Below are 13,890 nucleotides of genomic sequence, written 5' to 3'. Positions count from 1 at the left end.
GCGTAGGCCTCGTAAACATATTAATGTTGGGGTTAGATGACAACAAGAATTGACCAAAGAAGGTTGGCTAGGAAAGATAAAAATAAGGAGAATACTTTATATTCTATGGACAGCTCATAAATCTAGTGAAGTGCTGATTGGAGCCAGTGTTGGACAAGAACTTAAAATAACAACAAAACATAGGAACTTGCCTGCTTAGGACATATACTAAGGAGTACTCAGTACAAAATTCTTATCTTGATGATGATGATTGTTGTTTAAAAGGGCCTAACATCTAGGTCATCGGCCCCTCATAATGGTACTTATCGCTAAGAAAGTAGAACCATGGTATTTGTCATGTTGCGGTACTAATCAAAAGTAGCGTAGACTAGCGGTATTCCACACTTATGGTACTACTCACAGGCAATGAAATTCGCACATGTATTACAGACCTAGATGGTGTTTCACACATTGCGGCGCCATTTACAGGCAATGCAAACCTGTGTTTTTCATCACATATATGTACTAACCACAGGGACTCAACACTATCCCATGGTGTTCCTCATATAGTGGGTACTAATCATAGGCAAGCCAGAACCATGGTGTTGCTCATATAGTAGTACTAATCACAGGTACTGTAAAATCCAAAAGCGCACTCTGTTGCTACTAATCACAAACCTATTTTGTACCTAACATAGTGGTACTACGTGCAAGTAAAAGCGACCCATGGTGTTCCCCGCGTTGTGCGACTAATTACAAGTAGTCACATGGTTGTAATTCGATCATCCCTTGGTCGCCCCTTTTAATCGCCACTTATGACAGGCAGGGGATACCGTGGGTGTATTCTTCTTCTGCGTCCCCTACCCACAGGGGGTTAAGTTAATCTTACAAAGAGATGTTGGGAGAAGACTTTTTTTTTTTTTGCTAGGGGCTTTACGTCGCACCGACACAGATAGGTCTTATGGCGACGATGGGATAGGAAAGGCCTAGGAGTTGGAAGGAATCGACCGTGGCCTTAATTAAGGTACAGCCCCAGCATTTGCCTGGTGTGAAAATGGGAAACCACGGAAAACCATCTTCAGGGCTGCCGACAGTGGGATTCGAACCTACTATCTCCCGTATGCAAGCTCACAACCGCACGCCTCTACGCGCACGGCCAACTCGCCCGGTGGGAGAAGACTAGCATCCTGGCTGGGAAACAGTCAAGTTCGGACAGATACACAAAACACTTGGAAGCCATTCTGTCATGCTTAGAACAGAGATAAATATGCTGTATTGATACCCAACATCATTAGGGGAACCGATACATCACTTATTCAAGGGGAAGAGTTCAGTATCTTAATTAAATTAAATGGAACTAAATAGTAAATTATCAATTTGAACTGCTTTGAAGAGAAATATGTTCATAAAGGCCAGGAGACAATGCTAGAATGGGAATTACACTGATGAAGCCGGATATAAGATGCCCACACAATAATATTCTGAGACCTCAGATCTTCTTTCTATATTTGAAGAATACTGGTTTTGATATTTTGTTTCAGACAGAGAGTCAGTTGCTAGGGAAAAATGGTAGTGGTGAGTTTCATTTTAAGAAGAGGAAGGTCAAACAGTCCTGACTAAAGGATCCCTTAAGACTAATTATTTCCTCTACTCATTAGCTGTTGTTTTTCATACATATTATGTCTCTTAGTATCCTAGTAAGAGATTAAATACTCAGAGGAGTATTCTGTTGTCTACATTACAACATGAACCAATAGTGGAAGGTGATTGCAACACTTACTCTTTAGTTTTCTCAGACTATTTCACTATAATCTACATATTTGGAGATACTGGCTCTTTAAGGGCCATGGAAGAGGCCCATTGCCAGGCGACAGACAACATTAGTCAAAGATTTTGTCATACACTTGTCATTATTGTTGAGAAGTTTCAACTGTACATATTATATAAGCAGAATCTATGATTCCGAGTACTTTTGCTGGTATCTTTGATATAAGATTGTGTTGTGCATATTCTGTAATATGACATCACTCTCCATAGATATTTGGTTGTATTAATACTGTATCTTCCAAGGCTTTTGATAAGGTATAGGCTGGGGCTGTACCTTAATTAAGCCCATGGCCACTTCCTTCCCACTGTTAACTCTTTCCTATCCATTGTCGCCATAAGACCTATCTGTGTTGGTGCGATGTAAAACCAATTATAAAAATTTGTAGAAAGCAAGTTGGCCATGCATTTAGGGGCGCGCAGCTATGACCTTGCATTTGGGTGATAGTGGGTTCAAACCCCACTGTCGTCAGCCCTGAAGATGGTTTTCCTGTGGTTTCCCATTTTTACACCAGGCTGTATCTTAATGAAGGCCATGGCCACTTCCTTCCCTCTCCTAGCCCTTTAGTATCCCATTGTCGCCATAAGACCTATATGTGTGACGTAAAGCCAATTGTAAAAAAACAATTTCTAGAAAACAGAACATGATATAGGCTTTTGGGCTTATGCAATGTCAAGAAAATTAGGTGAATTTTTTTAAGTTTTGCAGAGAACTTTGCTCTGCGTCGTCAGAGGAAAATCTCGACTGTTCATGAGGAAGGCCCTGTGCTTGTGTAGATCAGGTCGGGTCAAAGTGTGGAGATCAACACCGACCCAACCTGATCTTATTGGGTTATTAGGGCTGGAGGAAATAGGATGTTCTGGCTATACTTGTATTCTCCGTGATGCAATATAATGGATTTTTCAAAAACTTCATTCCGTTTCCAGAAACATGACAAATTAGAACAACATCCAACTGTCTTTACAATTCTTTAAATATTTTGTCCAGCCAACCCGTATTGCATTAAATATAGTTTGGACTCACACTTACAACTTAATTCATCCAAGTTTGAATCCATATACATTTTTAATAGATTTCCATCACCATATATTTGTTGAGTGTATTTTTAATATTGAAGCTATGCACATTTTAACAAACTCCCATTGCATTTGTTGACTGTATTTATGTCTGATTTTTTATGTACCACTGTTTTTGTTATATGTCTTTATTCTTTGTGTTATTTTAGCTGATGATGGCTTCTAGGCTAGGTCGAAATATGTCCTAGGTAGTTTTTTAAACAACTATGTTTAAAAAGTTACTAACCCTTTATTAAATGGCATAAGTGTATTGAGCACATGGACTTATCTTAGGTATTTGAAGTCAATATGGAACCAGAATGAAGTTCATTACTTGTAATAAACCAATCAAGGAAGCTGTGATTGAAAATGAGAGGTTATGAACACACACTTGTTCACTTCTCTAGTTTCTTTTTTATGTGGTATTTTAGATTCTGTATTACTATTTGCCTATTTCTGTTAGGAACACCATTTACCATACTATCTAAATAAAGCAATTCTGCATCCAATGAACAATTTAAAGCAGGCATTTTAATTTTAGTCTTGAGGTGACAGTCTAACTTAGATGGAAGAAGGTGTTAACTTAACCCCAACCTAAATCTGGAGTTAAAACTAAACCACTTTGATGAAACAGAATTAATAGTAAAATTCAGAGTTAAAATTATGTAACACAAGGTTAAGGTTTAACCCACACTGGTGAATCCAGGCCCCAAATCTATAAAATAAAATAGTATTTAATTTCACCTTGCGAGCGTTTGATGGCCATTACCATTCGTTAATAGTTTTCTTTACTTTTCTTGAAGGCTTTTTGCTGCATTGTATCAGCTCTCATGAATGATGATGATAAATGTAAAATTTTGTATCTGAATTTAGTTGTCATAATAGGAATTTTCTGTAATTCACCTCATTTGCTTGAGGAATTTTTTGTAATATAGGTTTTGCCATGCGATATTAATTTAAGGATAATATAGCTATCATTTTCATCATCGTTACTCAGAGAGGAACTTCATTTGTTGGTTTTTACCAAGAATAGCATGTAAGTAAGTAATTTTATTTCTTTAACCCTTATCCTATTTTATACCTGATACCCCCTGACCTTAGGGGGCAGAGTACCTATCATCCACCTCTGCATCTCCAGTCTAAGTAATAACATTTCCAAGGTAGGTGAATATCTCTGAAAGTAATAGGGAGTTTTGACTGTAAGAATTCAAATAAACTGAATTAAATATATTTTACATAAAAAATAAAACAGCTGTTTATTAAACAAGGAGCCAAAGGCGAGGTGCAGTCTTCAAAATTACAAATCTTCAGTCGTATTTTCACAGATTCAGGCATCAGTCATACTGGGCTCTTCTTGAATATCGGTTATGAATTGTTACTCTACCTGGTTTACAACAGTCTTGTCTACACATTAGAAATGGATTGTAGGAACCATGACTGGAAGGGAAATAATACCATAGTGGTAGATATAAAAGTTCATTACTTTACTACATAAAGAAATAAATACATCCACACACACAGGACACATCTAGGACGGATGAAATTTGTTGTACACACATCATGCTTGCTCATCCAAATATGTTGCTGACAAGGCTGTTGAAACCACTACTAATGGAAGAGAAGATCCCGCCATTCTCACTTGGCTTGTTGGGGGGTGGCCTGTGGAAGTACTGCTGCTGCGGCCGGTAGTAACCATCCTGGCGCTGAAACAGAATGGAGTCTTATTTGTAGAAAGCAGGAACTATCCACTTTATCAGATATGAGGTATGCAGAGTAACAAACTTTTATTACACGGAAACTTATCTTAGTCTTTAAAGAAAGATCATGCTAGCTGTAAAACATCTTCATTGAAAGAAAAGGTAATAGCAGTATGCAACTAACAAGTGCAACTTTCTTAGCAAGAATATAAAAAAATGATAAACAGATAAAAATGTCACAAAAGAGAAATATTTTGACATGTCTTCTTTAGTCACAGATGTATAAAATAATCTCTTAAGGCAACAATCAAGGTAATTCTCTAATTTTATCTGTTATCTTTTGTATTGACTTTTCTGGGAATGCCTTCTAAGAAAGGTATTTCCAAAACCTATGAGATATTTTAAATACCCCATGAAAAAGTTCTTTTTGAAAAATTCAAATTTATTTCTTAGTCAAGTTCCATCACAATCTTACTGAAAATTTGGAATTTAGATTTTTTTTTCACCTACCGCTTTTCCCACACCTGTGGGGTCACAGGTGCGAACTGTGTAGCACATGTGGATTTGGCCCTGTTTTACGGCCGATGCCCTTCCTGACGCCAACCCTATATGGAGGGATGTAATCACTATTGCATGTTTCTGTGGTGGTTGGTAGTGTAATGTGTTGTCTGAATATGAAGAGGAGAGTGTTGGGACAAACACAAACACCCAGTTTCCAGGCCAGAAGAATTAATCAGAGGTGATTAAAATCCCTGACCCAGCCGGGAATCGAACCCGGGACCCTCTGAACTGAAGGCCTCAACACTGAACATTCAGCCTACGAGTCTGACAAAATTTGGAATTTAGTAGATAACACACATTCAAACACCAATGTATATTAAGTAATGAATGTAGTTCGTGGTTCATTGTATTACCGTAAAGAAATAAATGAATACTGGATTAAGGCCACTATATTATTTAATGAAGCTGAGCTTTCAGCCAAATTGCATTGGCCTTCATCAGGGCATGTTAAGTTCTGTATCTGACAGTGAGCAAAAGAAATTCGAAGGAACGTGGAAGTCATGACCGAACTATCCACGGCCTACCCCACTAATTGGACTTGAGGATCGTTGTGCTGTGATTCACTGCCCTCTGTTGACAGTTTCATGAGTGTGTCCCGTTGTTCCATGGTGGTGTCATGCATGTATTTCTGCAGTACAGATCTCCATGCATTTGATAACTTGAAGCCATCTTCCCTGTTGATGTTATTTGGCCACAGCTCTATGGCTTTCCTTACCAGTCGAGCATAGAAGTCTTTTACAGGCGCGATGACCTTCGCCTGGTCAAAGAGGATTTCATGGTCTGTGCTGTAGAAATGTTCTGCTATGGAAGACTGGCTTATGGTATTCTCCGTGGAGAATGAAAGAATTACATTCTTTACCAACCTGATGTGTTCTTTCACCCTGGTGTTGACAAGCCTTTTTGTCCTGCCAATATATGAGCAACCACAACCACATGGAACTTCATACATGCCCGGTGTTTTAAGATGTGGTTTTTCTTTGAATGGTCGAAACAGTGATTTGAGCTTGCGCTCTGTGGTGAAAACTGGAATTATATTGCACTTCATAAGAATGCGCCTTATTCTGTCTTATTTTTCTGTATATAAATTATATTGTGTTTACAAGAATGACTATTTTTGTACCAAAATTTAGGATGAAACAATCTCAGCTACCTGAAAAATTTCTGTTATAAAAAATTCCACTCACAGGTTTTAATAATAATAATAATAATAATAATAATAATAATAATAATAATAATAATAATAATAATAATAATACAGTAATGTTATTGGTTCTACATTCCACTAACTATGTTTGATGGTTTTCGGAGATGCCAGTCTGAAATGTACCATGATAAGAAAATCCATTGCCTTGTGTGTTTGGATATCACTTTATCCATTTGTTTTGCTCTCAATGTAAAAAACTCTTTTACATCCCAGTAAATCTACCGACCTGACTGATGTATTTGAGCTCCTTCAAATACCACTGGACTGAACCAGGATCGAACCTGCCCAAGTTGGGCTCAGAAGGCCAGCGCTCTAGCGTCTGAACAACTCATCCTGGCTCACAGGTTTTATAACATAATTGTGGAACATATACTATAAATGTGTTGTAGAGTTAAATGTCAAACAGGAGAAAAAAGAAATTAATATGTAAAATAGGAAATTTGAAAAAACAGTACAGAGTTCGATGTAGTTTTCTCTGTTGAATCTTTACCCAGAAGTTTCCATAACCATGCTATACATGTTTGATCTTCAGAATGTTCATTTAAATTGGTATTATTGTCATGGAATAGCCACCATGCTGTTTTGAAGCGAGAGGAGCAAGTTAGTCTGCCCATCCCATGAGGGCATCGCAGTTAGGTTATTGGCTCCACCCCCCTGCCGCGCGGCTTACCACTTGGGAAGGACAAAACGAGGAGCGGGCGGCCATCGCCCTCTCTGTGGCTCCCTGGAATGATATGGGTGTTCTGACCGAGTGTTCCATCTGGGTTTTTCTCGGCTGGTAGGCCCGGCCCATGTAAGGTGCTCAGGCAGTCACTGTCTATGCTGTTGTGGAGTTGACTTGCCAGTACTGCTGTGAGCACAGTACAGTCATGGGAGTGTTTGGTGCTGAAGTGCTGAGGGACTGACATTTTGGTGGAATGTTGTGAAGCGTTTACAGTCACCGAGTTACGGAATTGTGCTCCAGTCAAATGTCTGCCATAAAATGTGCCCTGGTTGTGTGTGCCTGAAGGACAGTACACTACAGTATGTGCGATATTAGAAACTGTGTAATGTGTAAGAGTGTCTCTGTCTCTCTTTCTTTCTTTCTTTCTTTCTTTCAGGCGAGTGGCTGTGGCAGCAACTCTCCATTCTTCATGTTTCTCTGCTTTCCTTTTCATTTTGTAGTAGGAATCACATCTCATGTCATCTAATATATGAGTATATATGAGTCATGTGCTTTTTGTATTGGATACATAAATAAGTTTTGTGCCATTCTGATCATCTGTGATTGATTGTAGAGTTTGGTCTCTAAGAGGCAAATATTTAGTAAGGATTGAAAGTTGTATTAAGATGTTACTTTATAACCACTATAAAACCTGTGAAATATTTAAAAATATACTTTTTTTTAAAATTTTTTTTTTTTACACAGTGGCCAACTTGAGCACCATTCAAGTTGATACAATTTTGAAGTTTTAATTTGTATTTTTACATCCTTTCCTGCAGAACTTCTTGGGGATTAAACCAACTCCTCAATAACAACTTAGTGCAGGTGAGCAACTTAATGGAAGTAAAAACTTTGTGGTAGATAAGGGGATCTTGCGGGCCTTTCAATACAACGTGAATGTTCAATCGAGATTCTTGCAAACTATTCAAATGGCTAATCTTGCACTGTTAGCGAGTAATACTTCGTCTTGCTGCCACCATAATTGTTCAAAGTCTGCCAGTGAGAGTAGACCTCTGTTGATCTACAGCATTTCAAGGTAGCCTACATATCTTTCACGATATTCTTTCTGACGAAAAGCTCAGTTAAACCCTGGTTTTTGAGCTCCATCTTCACCACCTCGGGGACTGATACTGTAATGGAATGGTAACATCCGTTTTCAGCTCACCAGTAAGCAAAGTTGTGTGTGTTCGCACACCCAAACACAAGAAACTTCACTTTGTCAGACTTTATGACCAATTATTTTCCCAGACAGGATCATCATCCAGCATCTGTAGCCAGACTTCAACAGATTGATGGTGTAGATTAAAATCATCTTTGTTCAGCGACATCATTAGCTTCAATAAAAATGTTCAGTTTCTTGTCATGCTTGGTACCTTGTGTAACAAATAGTTGACATTGCACCTTTGATTTATGAGGAAAACCTGTATATACCTCAGCTACATACTGTATTCTTGATTATTTTGATATGAGGTGACCTTCCTTTCTGGAATAACGAACATTTCCAGTTTCACTGAAAAATGTATTTACACAAAGTGATTGCATGCATGTTTTAGTTCTGTGGGCCCTTCATACAGCTTATAACAAAAGAAGTATTCTTTGACACAAAATATATTTTACCACATTTCACTTGTTTCTCTGTAGGCAGTATAAAAAACAAAAAACAAGAATCTTCTCCTTCTTCTTGATTTAAAATTTGTTGATGGTGTTTTGGAAGAGTCCTGTTCAAGATTTTGATAACAGTCTCAGGTTTGTTAACCAGGAGATCAATCTGTGTCTTTTTCTCTCTTTCCAAAAGTCTTCCTTTGCATGATGAGCTTAATACATTTTGGTTAGTCACATGGTCAACCCTGATATTGTAAGTAGCCATCTATAAATCCACATTTCAAAGGCTTTGATTTTCTCACATGCTTTGGTCAATGTCCAGTGCTCAACTCCACAGGGAAAAAATGTAGCATTTAACTACCCTGGTTTTCATATACAGTATTAAGTCTCTACAACAGAGCAAATACCTCATTTTCATTCATTTTTCTACTTTCTGATCTCTGTCTCTTGGTCTCAGAGCTCATTTAGATTACTTCTGAAGTGGATAATAATGTTCTTAAAGTATTTAAGCTATTTAGGCCTTTTCAACCAGAGTTTCATCCCAAGTGGTTTGTCAGATAGATTGCCAAAACTTTCCTTTATAATACTGTTCTTCTTCTTTGCCTAGCCTAAATGTTAGGCCATTTGGTTGTTATGCACATTCGTCCCCAATTTTTCACAATCTGCAATGCCTTCCTGGTTGATGTTTGCCACTCACACGTCTTCCTTGATTTGATCAAGTCATTTCCTGCATCACCCATATGATCACTTGCCTACTATGCCAAGTTGTAGTGCCTTTTTTTCTTTTTTTTTTTTGGCCTTTGTGTCTTGATTACTCTGTAGTATAAGGCTTTACCATCTCAGACGAGCTTCCTTCTTTTCAAGTATATGTGGGATGCCACAAATATTCTTTTACTTGGACACTGGTGACATGATTGAGTTGTGTTAAGCCAATGAATTGAATTAACAATTCAATACTAACTTAGTGCAAATGAGCCACTTCATCAAAATAAGAAATCTGATGCTGTTCGGTTGGGTGATCTTGTGGGCCTTTCAATATAACTCTCAATGTCCAACCAACATTCTGGCCAACTATCTCCAGTAGATAAGGTTATTCACTCTGAATTGGTCTGGTTTGGTTTTGTATTTGCAGTGCTACTTGTTTATTAGTTATTTGGATTTGATCTCTTAAGAGACAAGAAACGTTTTTATTTACAGTAAAATTTTACCTATCATAATTTAATTTCAAGGGTTTATAGAGATGAGTATGGATAAAGTTTACAATAGGATCTCGCACATTGAAAGATGTTCCGGTTTTCAGTTCTATCCTGATTTCCAATGCTCTTTCACACGAGTTGGTATCCCAGAGCATTGACATCGTATCTTACAATCATATAACACCATGATTACCTGAAGTCCCTTTTTTGTGGAACCACTGCAATTACAAGACTCGAATCTTATTTGTTTCTTCCTGTCTGAAACACATGCAGTCTTCCCTCACCATATAAGAACTCTGTCAAGAAGTCAAGTAGTTCAGGTTTCCTAGACGATGGTTATTTTTTCAGTGAATGTCTTAATCAGTTGGATACATAATTGTAAAAAGCTGAAATACTAAGCTCAAGTTTTATGTTAAATTCCTTAAGGGGTTGCATGATTATGACATGGAATGAAAAGTTTTCCAGTATGCAGCAATAAGTTCATAATCAAAAGGTTATCACATTTGGTGTGCCAACAAATCCTTAAAATTTAATAAAAGTAATTTCATCATATTCATACATAAATCATCCTGGCATGGATGCAGACAAAAATTCAGGAGAGTAAAATCCTGGCCAGTGAGATGAAATATTCAAGAAATATAATAGGAAGAGCAAGACAGGACAGTTCGTTAAGAAGAAAGCAATACTTTCTAGTGTCAACACAGTTAATTGTAACTTAAAAGTTTTTCAGTCTGTTGAACACACAAGTTTGATGTAAATATTATATTCGACAGACTGGAAAGTGTTGAAGTTATATAAGACAGAACAGAGTAAGAAATGAAGATGCCTGGAAAGGAACCAGAATAAAATTTTTCGAACAGAATGGAGAATAAATTGAAATATTTTGGATATGTTAAGAGGATGGTACAGGGAAGGATACTGAAGCACGTGATGGGGATAAGATTGAAGGAAAGAGAATAAGATTTAGATCCAGACAAAAGTGGTTGGACTCTGTCAAGAAAGCATAATAACAAGGAACCTGGGTTGGAACTCAGTTGAGAAGCAGCAATGTTGTTTGGATGGAGAATGATGGAAACATTCCATTAATATTTGGACCTGGCTAAAGATGGTAAATGAAAATTGATGTTGATGATATACACAAATGCAGTATGCAACAAAACAAAAGAGTAGGGAAATTGCAAAAATGCTGTGAACATCGAGATACGTAAGTTTAACTAATAAATGTGACACTTTCCAACATGCTATATACAGAATAAACCATTACTAATACCTCATCCATTATATAACATACATATGTTCTCCATGTACTACACATGCTATAGTTAAGTATGGAAGGAAAACAGACAGAAAAAGAAGAAATGTAGCTGCTAGGCCATATAGATACATACCAATTAGTACAAAGTTAAAAGTCAGGAGTTTTAACCACTTCTCTCCATGTTCATAAATTCTTGGTCTTAATGGCAGACTGTGCTGAAAGCCTGCGATCTAGTGCTTTGGAGTTTTAAAGCAGATACAGCAAGTATGGTATGAAAATCTGTTTTCAAGACCAGAGTGATGTCATTGGGAAGAAACATAGAAGCTTAGAAAGTAGACAAAATTGACCATAAGTTTATGTGAACATTCCTGGGAATTTTTATTTCCTTTACCAACTCCTCATATGTTTCCTTGCATATTTAGTTACACCCCATATAGTGTAAATGTTTCTTTTCAAGAAGCCAGGGACCTAGATGATAGGTAGGGTAGAACTCTTTTCCTCTCAATTTTTCTTCCATACTTGTTGGTATCAACAATGTAGTTACTTACAAACAGAGTTTATAAGTTAGGGAATACTATAGACTCCTCCACCATCCCTGTAGGTCGGTGCTCTGTGCCCAGGTCCTTTTGCTGAAATGACAGGTAAATATACACACAAATTAGGGAGGGACCAACCTCCACCTGGACTGTCATTTACAAGCTGGCCCTTAACTCACGTCACAAGAGCTTTCCTTTTATTTGTGCCATATAATGTTTTCTTTCACTTTTCCTATGTTAATTCCCTTTCGACTCAAACAATTCCATTCCTGAGGACAGGGTAGTTTTTGTCTTAATTTTTTCTCTTTGTCAGCCTTCAATCTTAACTGACACCAACACCCCTCCTCCAAATGATAGACTTTCTCAATAATAATAATAATAATAATAATAATAATAATAATAATAATATGATCTGTAAGTAGGGTGACCAGACTGTCGTTTTTAAACAGATTGTTGTTCTTTTCCCCTCTCATGAAAAGTGTTCTTGGAATGCCAATTTAAAAAAGCAACACTGTCCTGCTTCCTCATGTTTTTAAAAACCTGTCTAATTTTTACCCCATATTTATTAATTAATGCCTTTAGAAGTGTCGAAGTTAGGACTCTTGGCCCTGTCCTACACCTAACCACATTAATGATAAGCTGGTTCATGAACTAGGATGTGACTACAGTAACCCACATCGTGAACCATAATATTTTAATAATCGCGTAAAATATGGATGAATTCTATATTATTTCCAACAGATGGCACTAAAAACAATTCCACGATTCGATGTTTGGTATCTTATATTTTATATAGATAATAATCAAAGGTTTTCATGATTCTACCACCAGGTGGCAATGAGATAATGAGAGATTGATGAATTCAGTAAGGTCTGATGAGAGGAATCAACTTCCAGTTCAAACTGTAAAGGCCATGTAAATTACAAAATATTGTTTCAAAAATATATTTTATATTGACTTTTGCAATAGTTTTCTGAAGGTAAAATGCCAACACTTATGAATGAAATTCTCTCATCAAAGAAATAGGATGCATATTCTATAGTTAATCATCCTTGAGAATGTTAAAAGGCTAAGAATTGTTGGTCGTTATGGAAAAAGTTAAAAATAAAGAGACACAAACATGATTAAAAAATATAAACTTACATAACCTGATTATTATATTATTGTTTTATATAAAGCTGGGCACTTGTGGCTGACTGAAATTTTATGAATGCAGAGTAATTAACAATTTTTAGATAAAATATTTCTTTATATATCAGTTCTAATATTAATGTTCTGTTTAACACATTGAACACTGGCATATTTGTGACATACTAACTGCTGTATACTGAGAAGGCAGTTCAGGTTTAGGAAAGGTTATTCCACTGAAGCTCATCTTGTAGGATTCCAGCAAGATATAGCAGATATCTTGGAATCTGGAGGTCAAATGGACTGAATCGCATTTGACCTATCTAAGGCATTCGATAGGGTTGATCATGGAAAACTACTGGCCAAAATGAGTGTAATTGGACTAGATAAAAGTATGACAATGGGTGGCTATATTTCTAAAAATATACCTCAGAGAATTAGAGTAGACGAAGTTTTATCTGACCCTATAATAATTACGAGGGGAATTCCTCAAGACAGTATTATTGGACTTCTATATGTTTTCTTATACATAGAAATGACATGAGTAAAGAAGTGGAATCAGAGATAAGGCTTTTTATGGATGATATTATTCTGCATAGAGTAATAAATAAGTTACAGGATTGGCAGCAACTGCAAAATGACCTTGATAATGTTGCGAGGTGAACAGTAGACAACGGTATGATGATAAATGGGGTTAAAAGTCAGGTTGTGAGTTTCAGAAATAGGGAAAGTCTTCTCAGTTTTAATTACCATACTGATGGGGTAAAAGTTCCTCTTGGAGATCGTAGTAAGTACCTAGCAGTTAATATAAGGAGTGATCTTCATTGGGGTAATCACATAAATGGGGTTATAAATAAAGGGTACAGATCTCTGCACATGGTTATGAGGGTATTTAGGGATTGCAGTAAGGATGTAAATGAGAGGGCATGTAAGTCTCTGGTAAGACCCCAACCAGAGTATGGTTCTGGTGTATGGGACCCTCATCAACATTACTTGATTCAAGAACTGGAAAAAATCCAAAGAAAAGCAGCTTGATTTGTTCTGGGTGATTTCTGACAAAAGAGTAGCATTACAGAAAGGTTGCAAAGTTTGGGCTGGGAAGACTTGGGAGAAAGGAGATGAGCTGCTTGGGTATAATGTCCAATAATG

General features: G+C 37.0%; 1 protein-coding gene across 4 annotated transcripts in view; it reads right to left on the bottom strand.

Moving 5' to 3' along the window:
• Positions 1 to 4,322: 4,322 nt before the first annotated feature.
• Positions 4,323 to 13,890, bottom strand: part of LOC136883098 (carboxypeptidase D) — a 209,028-nt gene continuing 199,460 nt past the window's right edge. For 3 of the 4 annotated variants that reach the window (XM_067155281.2, XM_067155283.2, XM_067155282.2), the window contains exon 11: positions 4,323 to 4,562. In XM_067155281.2, coding sequence (XP_067011382.1) covers positions 4,428 to 4,562 — 135 coding nt within the window. In that variant the 3' untranslated portion in view covers positions 4,323 to 4,427. Of the gene's footprint in view, positions 4,563 to 11,625; positions 11,707 to 13,890 lie in introns of all 4 variants that reach the window. The other variant, XM_067155284.2, reaches the window with a different exon arrangement.

The sequence above is a fragment of the Anabrus simplex genome, chromosome 11 (genome assembly GCF_040414725.1).
Source record: "Anabrus simplex isolate iqAnaSimp1 chromosome 11, ASM4041472v1, whole genome shotgun sequence".
Taxonomy (NCBI): Eukaryota; Metazoa; Arthropoda; class Insecta; order Orthoptera; family Tettigoniidae; genus Anabrus; species Anabrus simplex.
Note: the sequence above shows the minus strand (reverse complement) of the source record. Positions and strands in the feature narration are given on the sequence as shown.